Consider the following 18,087-nt stretch of genomic DNA (forward strand, 5'->3'; position numbering starts at 1 on the left):
TGAAGGGTTCACTTCCTCCAAATACCTTGCTCTTTACTCTAAAGTAATTTTATTAATTTAAACTATTTATTCTACGGCCTATGTGATTCAGGGGTCATTCTTAAGAAATTGGGACAAAATTTTAATTTTTGTGTAAAGAGCGAGGTATTGACGAGGATGTGACCCCTCTCATATAGGTAATAAAAACATACGAATGTAGAAGTTCGTTACGTAAGTTAATTCTTAAGTTACGTATATTTTTACTAATAAAAACGTTCGCAAAAAATTAAAAGTTCTAGTTGCCTTTTTCAATAACCCAAAAATTGGAGGGTAACTATGCCCGGAGGGCAAAGTATTGGAGGGTAACCCCGCTCTTTTTTCTCAAAATCCTCCGATCAAACCTATGTGAAAGCCATTTATTCATAAAAATGAATTAATATGCAAATTTTGTTTCAATTTTTCATGTGAGGAGAGCCTAAAAACATGCATTAATTCAAAAACGTTCCGAAATGAAATAAAAAAAACAATATTTTTAACTGAAAGTAAGGATCGATATTAAATCTTAAAACGAACAGAAATTACTCCGTTTATGAAAGGGGTTGTTCACTCATCAACGCCCCGCTCTTGACGCTAAGTTTTTTACTCTTTTAAAAGGTAGAATTGAGAAAAAAGTCAAACTTTAGCGTAAAGAGCGGGGTGTTGAGGAGTGAACAACCCCATTCATTTGCGGAGTAATGTCTGTTCCTTTTAAGTTTTAATATCGCTCCTTACTTTCAGTTAAAAAAAAAACTTGTGTTTTTTTTATTTATTTAATCTACAAGATGGATCGGATAAATGTTGGCCAAGCAGTAAATTCTATATTTTGTCGACATAAAAGTCAATATGTTTAGCAGACGTCAAACATGGATTGAAAAAAGAGGTAAAGGATGCGGCACAAGACTACATAGTCCAAATCAGCGGCCCTGATCTACGTTTCCTTGCCCTTCAACCAGGAAGTGCAATGAGGAAATGGGAGCCAGCCATCATGTCCTTCCGAACACCCTTCCTATTTACCTTTTCCAGAGTTCTACTGCTATCCATTTAGAGCTGAGTCGACTCTGGCTAACCTTATAGGGTCATGAGAGTCGTCCTGGACGAGTGGATTGGTGCGCTGCATTCAGGATCCTTTGTCTTAGAGGGCTTGCGTTCGAATACCAGTGTACCAAATTGTTCAGTTTGGGACGCGGGTCAGTGGCATGACTCTGTAAGCTTAGCCAGAGTCAACCCAGCTCTAACTGGGTACCTAGGGAAATCTGTGGAAGGTAAACAGGAAGGGCGTGCGAAAGCACAAGTTGGTTTACCCCCAACCCCCCATTGCAGTTCCTGGCTAAAGAGCCAAGAAACGGAGATCAGCACTGCCGGTAGGGACTGTCTAATGCTGTATCCTTTACCTTTACCTTTTTTTTACCTTTTTACCAAGTCACTGATCATTGTTCCAAACCAAATATTTGGCTACACCGGCTCTCAAACCTCTGTCCTTTTGGACACGGGATCATAAGTGCAGCGCACCAACTACTATGCTGCTTAAGAGCTAGACCACTAAGCTGACGTCCTAGATAAATATCAATTCCTCTTTCCCTCGGTTTCTCTGTTCCTCTATACTCCTGTCCATAGTTAGTTACTACAAAACATATATAGCCTTGGCTGTTTGAGGTACAGTTTCAAATTTCACAGTAAGAAGAAAAATATTGTATTTCAAAGTAGAGGCTCCTAAAAATAGACTCTGATACGTGAATATATCGCAACTGGTCAATTGAAAAAGTAGAACCTAGTATTGTGGCTAGGTTTTTGTTTTGTCAGGGCTCCAAATGATTTCAAATAGGACTAAGGAAACCTTGTATAATTGGAAAACATGCATTTTATAATATTATTCCTAATATTTTATAATAGGGTGAGGGCTCTGGGGCCCCAAACTGAAAACCATTCCTATACCAGAAGTGGGTATGATAACTGTGGATGGTAATAAACCTCTCCTAAACTGTGACACAAGTAAATAAATGCTTTGATTTTTCAAAGTTAAAATTCAAGTTATCTTTTATTACAAATTTATAGGAAGTGTGTTCACTCGCAAATTGTTGCCTGAAGGGTGTCTAGATATTCTGAATTCTAATGTTTTGAAAACTGTCATATTAAGTTTTTGGAATAAAAAGTCTTCTAGGATATTTTTCTTAGAAAAAATTTGCTCCTATTCAGTTCTAAATCTTGTGCAAGTTATCATTCTAAAAAGAAGTTACCGAGACATAAAAGAACGGTCTATTCTGAGTGAAAGTTTCACAAAAACTGAATAATGAAGCTCATTCGACTTTGAATTATTTTTCTCGGCAACAATCATGGGAACAGTTGCATCAATTAGGGGCAGGGGCTAATCTGCTACCATGGACTTTTTGCTTCCACCCTTTAGAATTTGACAAATACCTTTTTTTGGTGCTTTCAGCGAAGAGATTGAAACAAACCAAAAAATAGTCCCTCCCCCTAGATTTAAAAAACAATATATTTTGCACCTCTTCCTAATTCTCGGTAGTTTATACCACTGTTACTCATGTTACGGGAGTTACAACTCTGAAGGTCGGTATAACTTACCACTAGGGTATTATTAAGTCATCAAAAATTTACCAAATCAAAATTATAAACAAAAAACTCAAATTAAGTGGTTTGCGAAAAAAAAATATTAGACTTTTTTTTTTAAAAATAGAGGCCACGTTCATTTGGAAAAGCTGAAAATATCTAAAGAGATAACTCTGCCTCTTAAAAGTGCCTACTAAACTTTTAGGTCTCAGCATGATTTGAAAAGAAAAACTACATGCTTTAAATGTAGTTACTTAAATTTATTTTGTGAGAAGAAGGAGGGGGCGGCTGAACCCTATGATTAATTCCTATACTTTCCCCAATTGAAATATGGTTTGTTTCTTTTTTGTGCGCTTGTCAATTTCTTTGCCTTCATTACCAGCTATATTTGATAAACAGCCCTTTTTAGTGTGAAAAATAACCGTTGCTATAGCTACTAGTTATTTTGATTTGTTATTAATTTTCCTTTCTTTTAGGGGATGTCATTCTTGCATTCAACAGAAATTAAAAGCCATGGGAATTTAAAATCTTCAAATTGTGTTGTGGATAGCCGTTTTGTACTGAAGGTCACCGATTTTGGACTGCACAAATTAAGAAGCTATCAAGACGACGTTGATAGCCTGCGATCCTACATCTCTTGCAAAAGTAATTGGTCCATTCATCTTTTCTTCAAATATTCATTTACAATAGCAACGTTAATCAAAATATAAATGCAGAATCAGATCAAATAAGTAGATAAAACGATTAACTAAAAGAAAACACTTGTAGGATAGCACAAGGCTTCAGAAAGAGACTGCACTAAGAGATATGCATACTTTTAAAGTGTAGAGTTATTTGCAAAATATGCAGTAGCACATATCTAAAGAACGGATATCTTCCAGTCAAATAATGATTGGTTCGTTTATACTGGGCATGCCTCTGAATCCTTATAGTTAGAGAGTTTGCAGTCCTAAAAAGTTCTGCCTAGTTTTCCGATTTTTGCTCCGGCAACAATCAAACGATTTAAAATCATCTTTTTTTTTATTTCAATTTAAAGCCCAGGTGAATTTGTATTCAATTTACGAAGACCTTCGATTTATTTTTTTATCAAGTCCCAACCGTCCTGGAAGGTTATCTTGGGGTCTCTTTTTAACCAATTTGTTGATGTAATTTCTATATAAACTTTTATCATCTGTCACGCGGAGGAGGTACGGTATCTCGAGCGACAAGCTATTGTCTTTCCAACCCCTTGGGGAGGAACACTCTTTAGGGTTAGAACTAAGTGGTCTCTAAAGACTACCTAGCGGGAAATGAGTATTTTCTATACGCTTGCCATGTTCTTGTCGTTTAATTTGTTGTAGTTTCATTTCGACAAAAATGGTCTGTCTTGCCTTGAAACTTTCAAGAAGCTTGAAAGAGATTTAGAGATTTTGTCATGTTAAACGGTGCCAGCAATGTATCACAGTGATTTTGTTTCAAAAGCAGTGAGCTGATACCGGCCATATGTTTTAAGAGTACAAGATTGAGAGCCCTAAATGACGATAGGGATGAGTGAGTTGAGTGAATGAGTGAGTTGAATAGTTTCACTTTAAGCGTTGTTGAAAACTTTCTTTTCCTCTATGGACATTAGAGCTGTAAGCCGGAGTTCACGTGTGTCAAGTGTTTCTTAATGCATTTTGAATTGGTCCTGGTAAGAGATGTGTAAGCTGTCAAGGTAGGTAAAGTCCTTCACCCACTTAATGTTATCAATGCCAAGCCGGAGGATGTATCTCTCGGGAATCGGGTTTACCTGAGAAACACATGGGCTATGATATCAAAACTCAGGCTGTTCATCCCAAAAAGGTTTCACTCAAATGAACCATATCGGCCTGATGACAAAGGGACACAACAAAAACGCCTATAATCATCGGCGTAAGCTAATTTGTCTGTCACTACTCAACCTATGATGGCACCTGACGGGTTATCTATATGGAAAAGGATTTCAGTTATAGAGAGATCGAGTATCTTTGACGAAAGTAAGCGAGTCTGCTAAACACAAAGCGATGTTTAAACGATTTTGGCAAGGCACTCTCTAAATATAATAGGGATTATAAATCTTGTGTAGGTGTCTCTCATCGGGGTGACGAATTTGGGTGGGAAATCAAAGTGGTGAAGAATATGGGGGTAAAATTCTCTCCAAATAAGACCAAACCCCTGTTTGGGTGCTTACCTTTGAGATGCAATAGCATTTTGCTGTTTGCTGACCAGTCAGTTTAGTAAACGGCTTTAATTTACACCCTTCAAATACTTGAATAGTCACCAATTTGAAATACGATTTTAGCAGGTCTTGAATCTTAAATACTAGGGTAGCGCACAAATGCATTGTGGAGGGAGTGTTAGTGAAAGACACTTAAAGGCTTTGTACGAAAATGGTGTATGAAAATGATAAACTCAGACGCCAAACATAAAATAGAAAAAATAAACGGATAATAAAAATAAGGAAAAATGAAAGCCTAACAGAATAATACGGTGGGCTAAACCAGTTTATAAAGCTATACAATCTGAAGTACAGTTTTTTCCAAATTAGGGTTGAAAACGTTCAAACTGGATTGTATAAAGCAGCAAGAATCAGTCAGAGCACTAAGATTAGTTAGTACTAGATACTTGCTAGCACAAAGGGATTTAAATTACTAAATATCCTTACTAAATATAGTATATTACGAAATATAAAAATAAATTTAAATTGTTTTAAGATGCTTTGACTTTCGCTGATCCACTTTATAAAATATAAAAGTCCTGGAAAAAATTCGTTATCGTTTGTTAGAAGTCGGCTAAGCAGGAAAACTAAAAAAAAAATTTATCGACAAGATATATGGGCACATATAAAATGTTAGTTTGTAGGTTATTCGCATTCCAGTAAAAAAGAGCAAAATCATGAAACATAATATCCAAGATGTGTGAAACCAATATAAGGTTTATCCCAACCATCCCTGCCGAGTGGTTAGCGCGCTAGAGTTGAAATCCTTTATCAGTGAGGACGGGGATTGGAATCTTGGTGTCGCTGGTTATTTGGTTTCTACCGGGGCTAAGTGGCTTGAATCTGTAAGCTCATATAGAGTCGAACCAGCTCTAGATGGGTACCTCGAGGAATCTGGAAGGTAAATAGGAATGGTATCTGAAAGCTTGGATGGTTGGCCCTCAACCCCCCTTGCACTTTCTGGCTGAAGGGTCTTGAAACATAAATAAGCACCGCCGGTAGGGACTTTTACCTTGTATGACTGCATTTACTTTTATTTTGTTAGCTGATGTTTTATTTATCGATTTTTTTTTGTAAATAACGCTTTTAATTATGAGAAAAGTTGAATTTCCTACGCTGTGATATGTCTCTCATCTTTATTAAGAAAAAACAACTAGTGATACTATTTTAAAGGATAGCAGTTTTCATAGCAGCTGAAACTAATGAAGTGGAAAAAGCTTTTATTGCACAAGTACCAAAAGTAGCATAGCACAGTGCAAATTCATAAAAGTGTAGATGTCAGTGTGATGGCCGAAATGAGAGCTTCTAGATGGCAAACATACTTTTTCCCTTCAAAAATAGTAAGACTGATGTTTCACACTTGTGCTTTCATATTATGACTTCTTAAAGCTTTTATGGTACGCTCTTCGGTGTCGTAACTGTCATTTTCAATTTTTTAAGTAGAGTTAACAAGACGCAGTTATTTAATAATAATTTCATCGCATTAATATAAGTAACTCTAAGTGTGCGACTGAAAGTGAAATCTTTTCTTTACCTTTTTTTTTAATTCACTTCATTTTTGATTTGGAAATCAGCGGGAAAGGGTTTGATACTGATGATACCCGTGCTTCCTTAACCTCCGAAAAATATTGTGCTATATCAACGAGATTAGTCGAATAACTTGAAATATAAACACAGGATGTTTTTTATACTGCAAGGAAATAAATACGGTTTATAATATGGTCTTTATATAATATAGCCATCATATGGCCATCATATAAACTAGCCATCAACGATGCATATCCGGTCATTGAGCCCAAAGTATATGTACAACTACAAACAAAATTTGTGATTTTTGATGTAAATTTTTGGTTTAGACTTCACCGTAAAACACAAGGTATCTTTTATACCATAAAGAAATAAATATATACAAGGGCATTGTTTAGTAGCAATGCTATGGATTTGTGGCGTTTACAATGAAATACTTCAGGCTTTCAACGGGATGATTTTTAAAATAAAGTTTTTTTTTAAAGCATTTTCTTGAAACTAGGCAAGGGGGAAAGATTATTTCCGCTGGATCATTCGGAAGTATTCATGCTTGAAACAGTTTCTTACTTGATGTATTCCCTTATTTTACAGAAAAGCTTTGGACAGCACCAGAATTGTTACGATTGACCAAACCCCCGCCGGAAGGGACGCAGAAGGGCGATGTTTATTCATTTGCGATCATTGTTCATGAGATACTACTTCGTCGAGGTGTTTTCTTTTTGGAAGGAAAACAATATTCTCCACAAGGTAATATGCCCCACATAAAAATTTTCTTCTTCTGCATATGCGCTTGTTTTATGCAAGAAATACTACTGAGCCAAAAAAATCAATAGAAAGTAACTAGGAGATAAAATTATAGCTTTTCGTAACCATGCAAGTTTATGTAGAGATGTAATGGGGACTGAAAAGAACAGAACAAGCTGAATCTTCAAAACATCAAAAAGTGCCCTAATTGATAATTGTTATATAGTATTTTGCGATTTATATGTTCTATTTCTAAACAAAGCTGCATATAACGAAAGTAGATACAAATACATTAGCTGGTTTAGGGGAAGGAGGGCTTTTAAATGTTTTTTTTAAGGAAAATAAGGTTTTTAAAAAATGGGAAGGGGAGGGGAGTTGAAAGATTTTGTGGCTAGGGCTTAGGATACAAAGTCTTTCCAATTTATCTTTGGGGGAAATTGTTTATCAGTTTTTCTTCTAAAATATACTCTTCACTATGTGCCAAAAACGGTGACTGATTAATTATTTTTTTTTTAAACCAGGTGACCAACAACGACTGTAAAATATTCTCAGATGCAATGTTACGAATTCACGAAAATATAGGTGGAGGTCAAAGTTTTTTTCAAAGTCTAGGAGGGTTGGAAATTGTGTTGTTTCTTTCAATTTTTCAATAAGAAATACCATGAAAAGGCACATTCGAATGAAAATACCCCCTCCCCAAAGAAAAGGTGTCTTAAAATCTGGGTGGATGTCAAACTACCCTTGTCCTGAAATTAATACCCCTATTCAGATGATTAGAAAAGATTGTTAGTCGTATATTTAGGTGACTAGTCACCTTAAATTAGAATCATCGAAACATAGATTTAACTTACAAATGTTGTACTGTATATTGAATCAAGGTTACACATGTCAATGTTACATCATGTTCAACGACTTAGTACCTTGTGGTATATATTTAGAAATCCCAGCGTAAGACTATGCTATGGAATATGCAAAACTTTTATTCCATAGATTGCATAATTTCTATAAGTTGCCAGTAATATTTTTGAGGCTCCAGTTTCAGAAGTTGCACTAACAAGTATTTTTGGAAGACAAGTGAGTTGTAATAAGCTTTATCTATTGCCTGGCCTTTTCTACAAAAATAGATACAATGTCTTATTATTTCTTGACGGTATCATTTACCAGCTGATGTTAAAGATTTTCGTAAAATTATGGAGAATCTCCAACAAATCTCATAGTCTCAGTTTATTGGTCCACCTATCCAAACACATTGGGGGAGACTACCTTTCCCTTATTATACAGGGCACCATTGACTAAAGTATTTGATTGTTTAAGTTTTTCTTTTACGTTGTTGTTTTATCCCGAGAATTTTGAAAATTCAGATTTTCATTGTCTGAAGAATAGAAAACTAGCTAGGCAAACTAAGAAATTTGGAAAAAATGAAATATACCAATGTAATTGAACACCACCAAATAGAAGATAGTACGTTTTTTATCTAAAGATGAAATTCTATGAAAAATTTTGCTTTTTGCTTGACTTTGCTCACTCTAAGCCTCTAAAGCACTTATTCCCGCGTGTAAGTTACCCTTTATCAGGTTTGAGAAAGTATGCGAAAGACTTAAAATCGTACGCTATTATGAATTTATTTAGCACAAAGCTACCTTAAAGCCAAAGCAACACAAAGCCAGATCTGTTTTGCTGCAATATTTACTTCAAATATCCCCAGTTTCAAGGTACGACTCTATATTTAAACGCATCGTGTGGAGTTACAAACCCCTTCGCTGCTGTCTAAAGAAGAAATGAGGTGAACTAAAAGTGGATCCACTTTCAAGGTACTTATCTCAATGTCTCTTGGTAAACTGGTCATGTTGTCTAAGGACTTTTCTGTAATTATTGTTGTTTGTTTTCAGTTTTTCCTTGTTTCTCACTCTTCTCCTGTTGCATCAGGTTAGGAGTTCATGACGAGTGATAAAATTACATATAAATGTTGAATACGCTGCTTTGGAACATTTCTAACAAATAATAAATTGACCGGCAGAAGATGCCTAACTCTGTCTGAAATCTATTTTCAAGCCCAGCGTTGGCTGGTAAGGTATGCTTTCTGAAGAAAAGGGTTCGAAACGTTGTAAATACGCATGCAATTTTCAAATAAAAACGGTGAGCTGTACTTGATTTTATTTTTGATTTCATAGATCCCGTTGGTTGCTGGATTTCAGAATATGATCTTGTGCAAACATAAATTCAGGGTATTCAAGATTGTCTAGCTGCAGTTTGATTTGAGGGAGAGTTGTTTTTAATGGAGATCGGGGGTAGTTCTTAGTGAATTTTGTCACTAGTATTGGTAATAACGTCTAATTAATTGATAATTGGGTAGAGGACGAGCGTACGCAGCTATGTTGGTCTCGGATGATTTTGTGCAGCAGGTGCAGTAGTTCTTGTAAGAAATATTATTTGTAGCAGCAATTGAGATCAGGAAATGTATTGTATGTACGTGTCACGATCTAAATATTCTTTGTAATGCAACAGTAAATTAGTAAAACCTGGAGAAATTTGTTAAATACCGCTAGAACAATCAACGTGTTTTATCCATTTGTCAAATGGTCAAATGCATTGAAGGCATCCCCCAAGACTTACAGCTGATGATTCTGCTAGATGTTCTGCTTTTCAAAAGAATATTTGGGAAATACTGACCGGCACATTATTTAAACTTATCATTAAGAAATATCTGCAGTTTTGAGATTTTTTTTTTTTTTGAAATTCAGTTACCTATGTATAATTGTTAAATATTATATGTACTGTGGCAGCAATTTATGATTAGATCTGCAAATTGCAATTATTTTAGGATTTTTTTTTTACAAACTTATGACACCAGCAAAGCTAATTGGTGTGCTATTTGTATTGAATAGATAAGAGGAACATGAAACTTGAAGAATGGACTATTATTGCAATAGCTATAGCCTTATAGCAATTGTGTTTTTATTTATTTATATAGCTAACGTAGGCAACTTGTATAAGTAAAATAAATAAATGGAAAGGCCGACTAAAGTGCTTATTAGTAAATTATTAAACGTCAGATATCTCTTATGACCTTTGTCTTTCTTACTGTATATGACTGAAAAATAGTATCTAAATCTCTCTATTTTTGGTAGCCTTTTCTGGAAACTAAGTGTGATAATAGTTGGGTACTATTTGTCTGTTTTTCAAGCTTAAAAGACCAGACGGACCGTTTTTCTTCATGGAGAAAAACGTACTCGTTTGTGCCTCACAGAGGCCTTACTCGTTTGCTTTAGTTTCTTGTTTTTTCTGTTTCGTGTAATGTTTGTTTTGTTCTTTTATTCATACTCCGCTTTGATTTTTTGTAGCGGGTCAAAAATAAATTATTATTATACAATGTGTCTGTCAGAAATATAACCCAGGTAGGGAGGTAGTGATGGCCTATAATTCCTGGGTCTCTAAAACCAAAATCTCATATTTTTTTTTTTACAGTTTCTTCCTATAACACAAAAATATTCTCATTGACATGATTGTTAATATTGCGTTTTTTTTTTGTTTACACCCCTCGTAAGTTTTACAGTTCCCCTTAGATATTCCTCCATTTTTGACGTTCTTTCTAAGACTAGTGTCATTTATACCGGCTTTGCCAATTTTATTATAATAGTTTTTTGTTCTGAAAAGCTGAAATAATAAAAATAAAACTTTTACCTAACACCATTATGCAATAGCAGTTCAAACTCCTCTATTCTGCGATGAGAATTTGTTAAAAATAAAGCTTTTCAAAATCAGGAAAGAAATTGGTGACGGAAAAACCTCTATTCTAAATTTATATCATCTCTTTGTCTCAAGTAATACAATCTGATAAGCAAAAACTTAGCTTTAAACCTTTCACCTAAAGAGACGTTTCTCTAAGATTGGTCAATTCCATTAATTATATAAATGCTTCTCAGACTTTAATGACCTACCTACCAACTTCTTGCATTGTTCACTATGTTTTAAAACTTAGATTATGCACTTTCTTCCGAGGAAATTTTAAATTTTTATTCATACAGAAAAACACAGTTCCATTTTATATTGCTTTATAGCAAGCTTAGCCAAGGAGATATATCAGAAACCTTTAATGACACCCAGAAACAAGGATTTAAAAACTAGAATAATATGTAAATATTATAATAACATGTACGTAAAATAAGTGTAATTGTTACTTTGCTGTTTTATCGTAAATACTTCATTTTTTTGTCGTTTTTGGTAACTATGAACATGCGGCTCTTGCATTGAATATATCACATTATATAAGCTACTTAAGAAATTCGAAGGAAACTATCAGGTGTGTTGACAATTAGTCAACTGGTTTATTACCATCCCCATTTGTGTCATTATATATCAAGATATCTTGTAATGCAAAGGAATGAAGCAAGAAATAATAACGACGAATAAGCTGACATTAAGTAATCACAAGAAATATTATGAAATAATTAAATATTGAAGGTCTTGTCCTTGTGTGGTATACCAGACAAATACATTAAAGTGATTAGTGCTGTGTATGAGAATAACACTGTTGCGTTCAAGAAGGAAGTGAAGTTAGCAGCTGGTCTCATATTAAATTAGGAGTTAAGCAGGGTTGTGTTCTACCCCCCTTTTTATGGGTTATTTTGATGGACTTTGTCTTAAGGAGCACAGAAAAAGCAATGGGAGAATGTAGAATCAAATGGGGAAGAATGACTTTCCTGGACTTTGATTATGCTGATGATCTAGGCATCCTAGATGAAAGTTTGAGCAAAATGAATAGACCTTTAGAGATTTTGCGAGTTCATGGTGCAAGAATAAGTTGAATAATTAATGCTAATAAGACTAAGTTTCTAAGACTAGTAATAAGTTAATATGAAAAGGTGACGTTGGGTAACGAACAGATTGATCAAATGGACACTTTCACTTACCTTGGTAGTATCAAACAGTTCGTGGTAACGAACTGTAGTAAGGAGCGATCCGGCTCAATAGTAACCAAAACTCTAAAAAATTGAATTTTGATATCAATAGCTACATCAAAAGAATTGCATTTTAATGCTGATTTTAAATATATAAGTTTCATCAGGTTTAGTCTTAGCCATCAAAAGTTACGAGCCTGAGAAAATTTGCCTTATTTAGGAAAATAGGGGGAAACACCCCTTAAAAGTCGTAGGATCTTAACGAAAATGACACCATCAGATTCAGCGTATTAGAGAACCCTACTGTAGAAGTTTCAAGCTCCTATCTACAAAAATGTGGAATTTTGCATTTTTTGGCAGAAGACAAATCACGGGTGCGTGTTTATTTGTTTGTTTTTTTTTGTTTTTTGTTTTTTCCCCAGGGGTCATCGTATCGACCAAGTGGTCCTAGAATGTCGCAAGAGGGCTCATTCTAACGGAAATGAAAAGTTCTAGTGCCCTTTTTAAGTGACCAAAAAAATTGGAGGGCATCTAGGCCCCCTCCCACGCTCATTTTTTTCCCAAAGTCAACGGATCAAAATTTGAGATAGCCATTTTGTTTAGAATAGTCGAAAATCATAATAACTATGTTTTTGGGGATGACTTACTCCCCCACAGTCCCTGGGGGAGGGGTTGCAAGTTACAAACTTCAACCAGTGTTTACATATAATAATGGTTATTGGGAAGTGTACAGACGTTTTCAGGGGGATTTTTTGGTTTTGGGGGTAGGGTTGAGGGAGGGGGCTATGTGGGAGGATCTTTCCTTGGAGAAATATGCCATGGGGGAAAAAAATCCAATGAAAAGGGCGCAGGACGAATCTGGTCACGTTAGAAAAAAACGTCAAATTAAGAGCTTAATATACAATGCTGGGTGTTCGGAGCCTCTCTATTATGGAGTATAATTTGAAAATAACACAACTATACGAGCGATAAAACATATATACCACAACCATAACTCAACTAACGAAAGAACTGCTAAGAGATAACACAACTATAAAGCGAAAACAGGTGAAAACTAACGGGAAAATAAACGAACTAAGAGGTGGAAGGGGCCCAGAGAAAAAATATAATCCTTTTTCAATTTTGAGCCTAACTTCCGCAAAGGAGTAATAATGTCAGAAGCCCCGAAATACCGAATTATTTTCTTTTCAAACAGTTTGTGGTAAGGAACTGTAGTAAGGGGCGACCCGGCTCAATAGTAAACGAAACTCTAAAAAACGAAATTTTGATGCTAAAAGATACATCAAAAGAATCGATTTTTTACGCTGATTCTTACCCTGATTCTAAATTCAATTAATTTAGTCTTTGTCATCAAAAGTTACGAGCCTGAGAAAATTTGCCCTATTTTGGAAAAAAGGGGGAAACATCCCCTAAAAGTCATAGAATCTTAACGAAAATCACACTATTGCATTCGGTATATCAGAGAACTCTATAGCAAAAATTTCAACCTCCTATCTAAAAAATGTGGAATTTTGTATTTTTTGCCAGAAGACAAATCACGGGTGCGTGTTTATTTGTTTGTTTGTTTTTTTTTGTTTTTTTTTCCAGGGGTCATCTTATCGACCAAGTGGTCCTAGAATGTCGCGAGAGGGCTCATTCTAACGGAAATGAAAAGTTCTAGTGCCCTTTTTAAGTGACCAAAAAAATTGGAGGGCAAATAGGCCCCCTCCCATGCTCATTTTTTTCCAAAAGTCAACAGATTAAAATTTTAAGATAGCCATTTTGTTCAGCATAGTCGAAAACCATAATAACTATGTCTTTGGGAATGACTTACTCCCCCACAATCCCTGAGGGAGGGGCTGCAAGTTACAAACTTTGACCAGTGTTTACATATAGTAATGGTTATTGGGAAGTGTACAGACGTTTTCATGGGGATTTTTTGGTTTGGGGGGTGGGGTTGATGGGAGAGGGCTTTGTGGGAGGATCTTTTTTTGAGGAATATGTCATGGGGGAAGAAAAATTCAATGAAAAGGGCGCAGGATTTTTTAGCATTACTATAAAAAAAACAATAAAAAAATAAACATGAAAACGTTTTTTCAAATGAAAGTAAGGAATAGCATTGAAATTTAAAACGAACAGAGATTATTACGCATATGAGGGGTTATAAAAATACTTTAGCATAAAGAGCGAGGTATTTAGGAGGAGATAAATACCTCGCTCTTTATGCTAAAATATTTTTAGTGATTTCAACTATTTATTCTACGGCCTTTTTGATTCAGGGGTCATTCTTAAAGAATTGGGACAAAACTTACGATTTAGTGTAAAGAGCGAGGTATTAACGAGGGCACAAACCTCCTCGTACACATAATAAAAATATAAGAATATAAAAGTTTGTTACGTAAGATAATTCTTAAGTTACGTATATTTTTTACTAATAAAAACGTTCGTTGAATATTAAAAGTTCTAGTAGCCTTTTTAAGTAACCGAAAAATTGGAGGGCAGCTAGGCCTCCTTCCCCACCCCTTATTTCTCAAAATCGTCTGATCAAAACTAAGAGAAAGCCATTTAGCCAAAAAAAAAATTAATATACTAATTTCATTTCGATAATTTATGTGCGGAGAGCCAAAATCAAACATGCATTAATTCAAAAACGTTCAGAAATTAAATAAAAAAAAACTAGTTTTTTTAACTGAAAGTAAGGAGCGACATTAAAACTTAAAACGAACAGAAATTACTCCGTATATGAAATGGGTTGTCCCCTCCGCAGTCCCACGCTCTTTACGCTAAAGTTTTTAATTGTTTTAAAAAGTAGAATTGTGGCAAAGAGTCAAACTTTAGCGTAAATAGCGAGGGACTGCGGAGCGGACAACCCATTTCATAAAAGGAGTAATTTCTGTTCGTTTTAAGTTTTAATGTCGCTCCTTACTTTCAGTTAAAAAAACTAGTTTTTTTTTATTTAATTATTAGTAAAGACGGTGGTAGCAGTGAAGATTTTAAAAGTAGAATAACCAAGGCTCAGGCTGTTTTTCACTGTTGAAAAAGTTTCGAAGAATAGGAAGATTAGTCTGCGAACTAATATCGGAACATAGGATGCTACACTGATGACAGTGAGCAAATATGGTTCTGGAGCATGGGTGCTCCCAAGGTTGAGATGGCTAGGGCACGTTCTGCAGATGAAGGATGACATATTGGCGAATATTGACCTTTTTTGGCCAACCGTCTAGGCCTAAACAGCAGGGTGTCCTAGATTGATTTGGGAGGATATCTTATAGAAACACTTAAGAGAAACACGAACTTCCTGGGAGGGTGATTTTGTGATTCTCCTTCAAAAATCCCCCTTACTCCCGTAAAGCTTTTGCCTAACGTAAATTTCCCAATAACAAGCACCATATATGAACAATGGGCAAAATTCTCAACTTGGAACCCTTTCCCCAAGGACTATTGGAGTCATGTCAAATTCCAAAGGCACATTTTTTGGATCTTTCAACTATAATAATCAAATGGCTGTCCCAAGACTTAACAGATGTCTTTGGTTGAGTCAGAGGCATGGGAAGGGGGCTGATTGACCTCCAGTGTTTTTGGTCACATATAGAGGGCACTAGAACGCTTGACTTCAGTTCAATTGATCCCCGTCCCGATCTTCCAGCACCTTCGGTTTGATTACAGTAGCCCCTGAAAAAAAAACGCTTTTGTGATCTTTCTTATGGCAAGAGATTCAAATTTCTGCTTTTTTGTGGGGAGCTTGAAGCCTCTACAATAGGCCTCTCTGATAAGCTGAATAATGGTGGTAATGCGAGTGATGAATAATGGTGTGATTTTCAATAAGATTGCTTGAATCATTGGGGATGTAACACATTTTTCGAAAATCATTGAAATTTTCTAAGGCTCGTAACTTTTGATAGGTAAAATTAAACTTTTAAATTTAATATAATTAGAATCAACATAAAACAACAATATTTTAGAGTCTCTATGATGGTTGTTTAAAATTTATAAATATTGTTTTTGTTTAAAATTTATTTTATCTTCCTTTTACCTATTCCTTTGTAGTTATTACTGAAAATTTGTGTTATCTTATAACATGGAGCTCAAAGCTATTTTGAAGAAGATCTTGCGAAATGTAGTTCAAAGTTATTTTGAAGATAATAACACAAAGGCAATTTACATAAGCTACTGAACTGGGATCCTCTGTCATCCAACATGTTTGAATAAAAGCCTACAGGATATTTTCAAAAATAACATTATGCACTTACAAGGATGTAGGTTAAGTTGTTTTGGTACAAGGATCCATTAAAGATAATTTGCTTTTCATAATGCTAATATGATACATAACAGAAAAATAAACTGAAACAGACTGTTTGTCAGGCTTAACTAACTCTTTGTAATGAGACTTATTGGATAGGAGAGGCCCACTTTCATCCTTAAAAACCCGTAAGTACAAAAGAAAGTTTTTGATTTCAAAAGTAACTCAAAAATGGTTTCTTGGAGGAAAGCAAAGAATGATATTAAACCTGAAAATAACACAAATATCATGCTACAGGTCAGATTCAAAATCAACATACATTACTGTGATTGAGTAAATAACATCTAAGACATGTCAAATAAGAGTTGGACAGCCCCCCCCCCATCAACCTGGCTTTAGGGCTAGACTGTCAATAACACTTTACTTAGAATGAGGTATTTTTAACAGTGTTTTTTTTTTTATTATGCAGTTAAGTTTACAATAATTTTTTAAATAATAACATTTATGAGGGCTATTATACTTTTACGAATTTAAAAGAATGCTCATGCTTGTAATTTTTTACCTTCCCACCCTTAAACCTTACATGACAGTTTCTTCTGTCAGGTTTCAATATCGCTCTTTATTTTTCTCTAATCAAATTTTTTAACAGATTTTATTTTAGTTAGTTTCTGTTCGTTTTTTACTTGGCATACTTGATTCGGTTTTAATTGGGAGAATATTGACAATACATTTTTTATTTTTAAAAAAACTGTAATGTTTGATTGCAATAATAATTTTGTGCAAAATTTTAATGTGCAGTCGAAGTTTCAATCACTTGTATTTTTTGTCCAATAATCTTTTAAATTAGGCTCATGTTAAATCCATGGGTCATAAATTTTACAGAAAAAAAGAGAATACAAATTTATACACAATGAAACATTTATGAGTTTGCAAATAGAGCAAAAACTAACCGGCCAAATAACAGGTTCTTAAACAGAAAATTAATCAGAATACAGCATTATATGCTGAGGTGTCTCTTTGGAACTGTCAAGGTTTGGAACTGCTGGATTACAGTAGTACACAACTACTTTGGTCGGAATCAAAATATTTCCAAGCTATGTACTTAACTAGCTTTGATTTTAGGATTCTATTCTGTTTTAAATGCCTCCTATTTGAAATAAACGACCTGAGAAATCTGTGAATGCCAATTTCAGGCAAAAACAAACATTATTTGTCAAATATTTGCTTAATGGAATTTTAATATTTGACTGTATTACGATATCAACCTCAGATTCATAATAAATAATATAAGTTACCCTTAGATTATATCTTTGGTGAAAACGAAACAGTAGTTATGCCATATCGTACTTAATGTAATTTGATTTTGGAAGTCTACATACATAAATTAAAGTCAGATTTGTAACCATTAGGAAGAACAATTATTTAGACTTTGTTCGTTTGGATTTTGGATTGTCTTACTGCAACTTAGAACAAAAAGTCATCACTGTTGATTAGGTGGGGCCGTTTCATAGTGTTGAAAAATAGGGCTGAAGGTGGAACCATTTAAAGTTAGCCAATCTTTTATTATTATTTTATTACCTGTGATCCACAAAACTTCAAAAAAATACAACAAGCTGCACAGTATTAGTGGAAAACAATCATAAAAAAATTAAAAAAGCAAGCAATAAAAAAATAAATAAAATCAACAATAAAAAAAACAACATCACAGGATAGGAATATATACTTCCAACTACAATAGGTAGCCTACAATAGAATCAAAACACTAAAACAGAAAAACTTAAATACAAGCTCATTAGAACTGAATATAAGGATCATTGTCCTGGTAGATTTTGTGTTCTTTCATTTTTGTGTCTTTTTTTTTGATGGATTAAAGTCTTTCACTGTGTTATAAATGCTTTTGA

The 18,087-nt window shown here is 34.6% G+C and overlaps 1 protein-coding gene across 1 annotated transcript in view; it reads left to right on the forward strand.

Moving 5' to 3' along the window:
• Positions 1 to 18,087, forward strand: part of LOC136030909 (atrial natriuretic peptide receptor 1-like) — a 259,668-nt gene that overhangs the window by 97,822 nt on the left and 143,759 nt on the right. Inside the window, exons 9-10 of the mRNA XM_065710006.1 lie at positions 3,060 to 3,228; positions 6,917 to 7,072. Of these exons, the coding sequence (XP_065566078.1) occupies positions 3,060 to 3,228; positions 6,917 to 7,072 (325 nt within the window). The remainder of the gene's footprint in view (positions 1 to 3,059; positions 3,229 to 6,916; positions 7,073 to 18,087) is intronic.

The sequence above is a fragment of the Artemia franciscana genome, chromosome 9 (assembly GCF_032884065.1).
Source record: "Artemia franciscana chromosome 9, ASM3288406v1, whole genome shotgun sequence".
NCBI classification, from domain to species: domain Eukaryota; kingdom Metazoa; phylum Arthropoda; class Branchiopoda; order Anostraca; family Artemiidae; genus Artemia; species Artemia franciscana.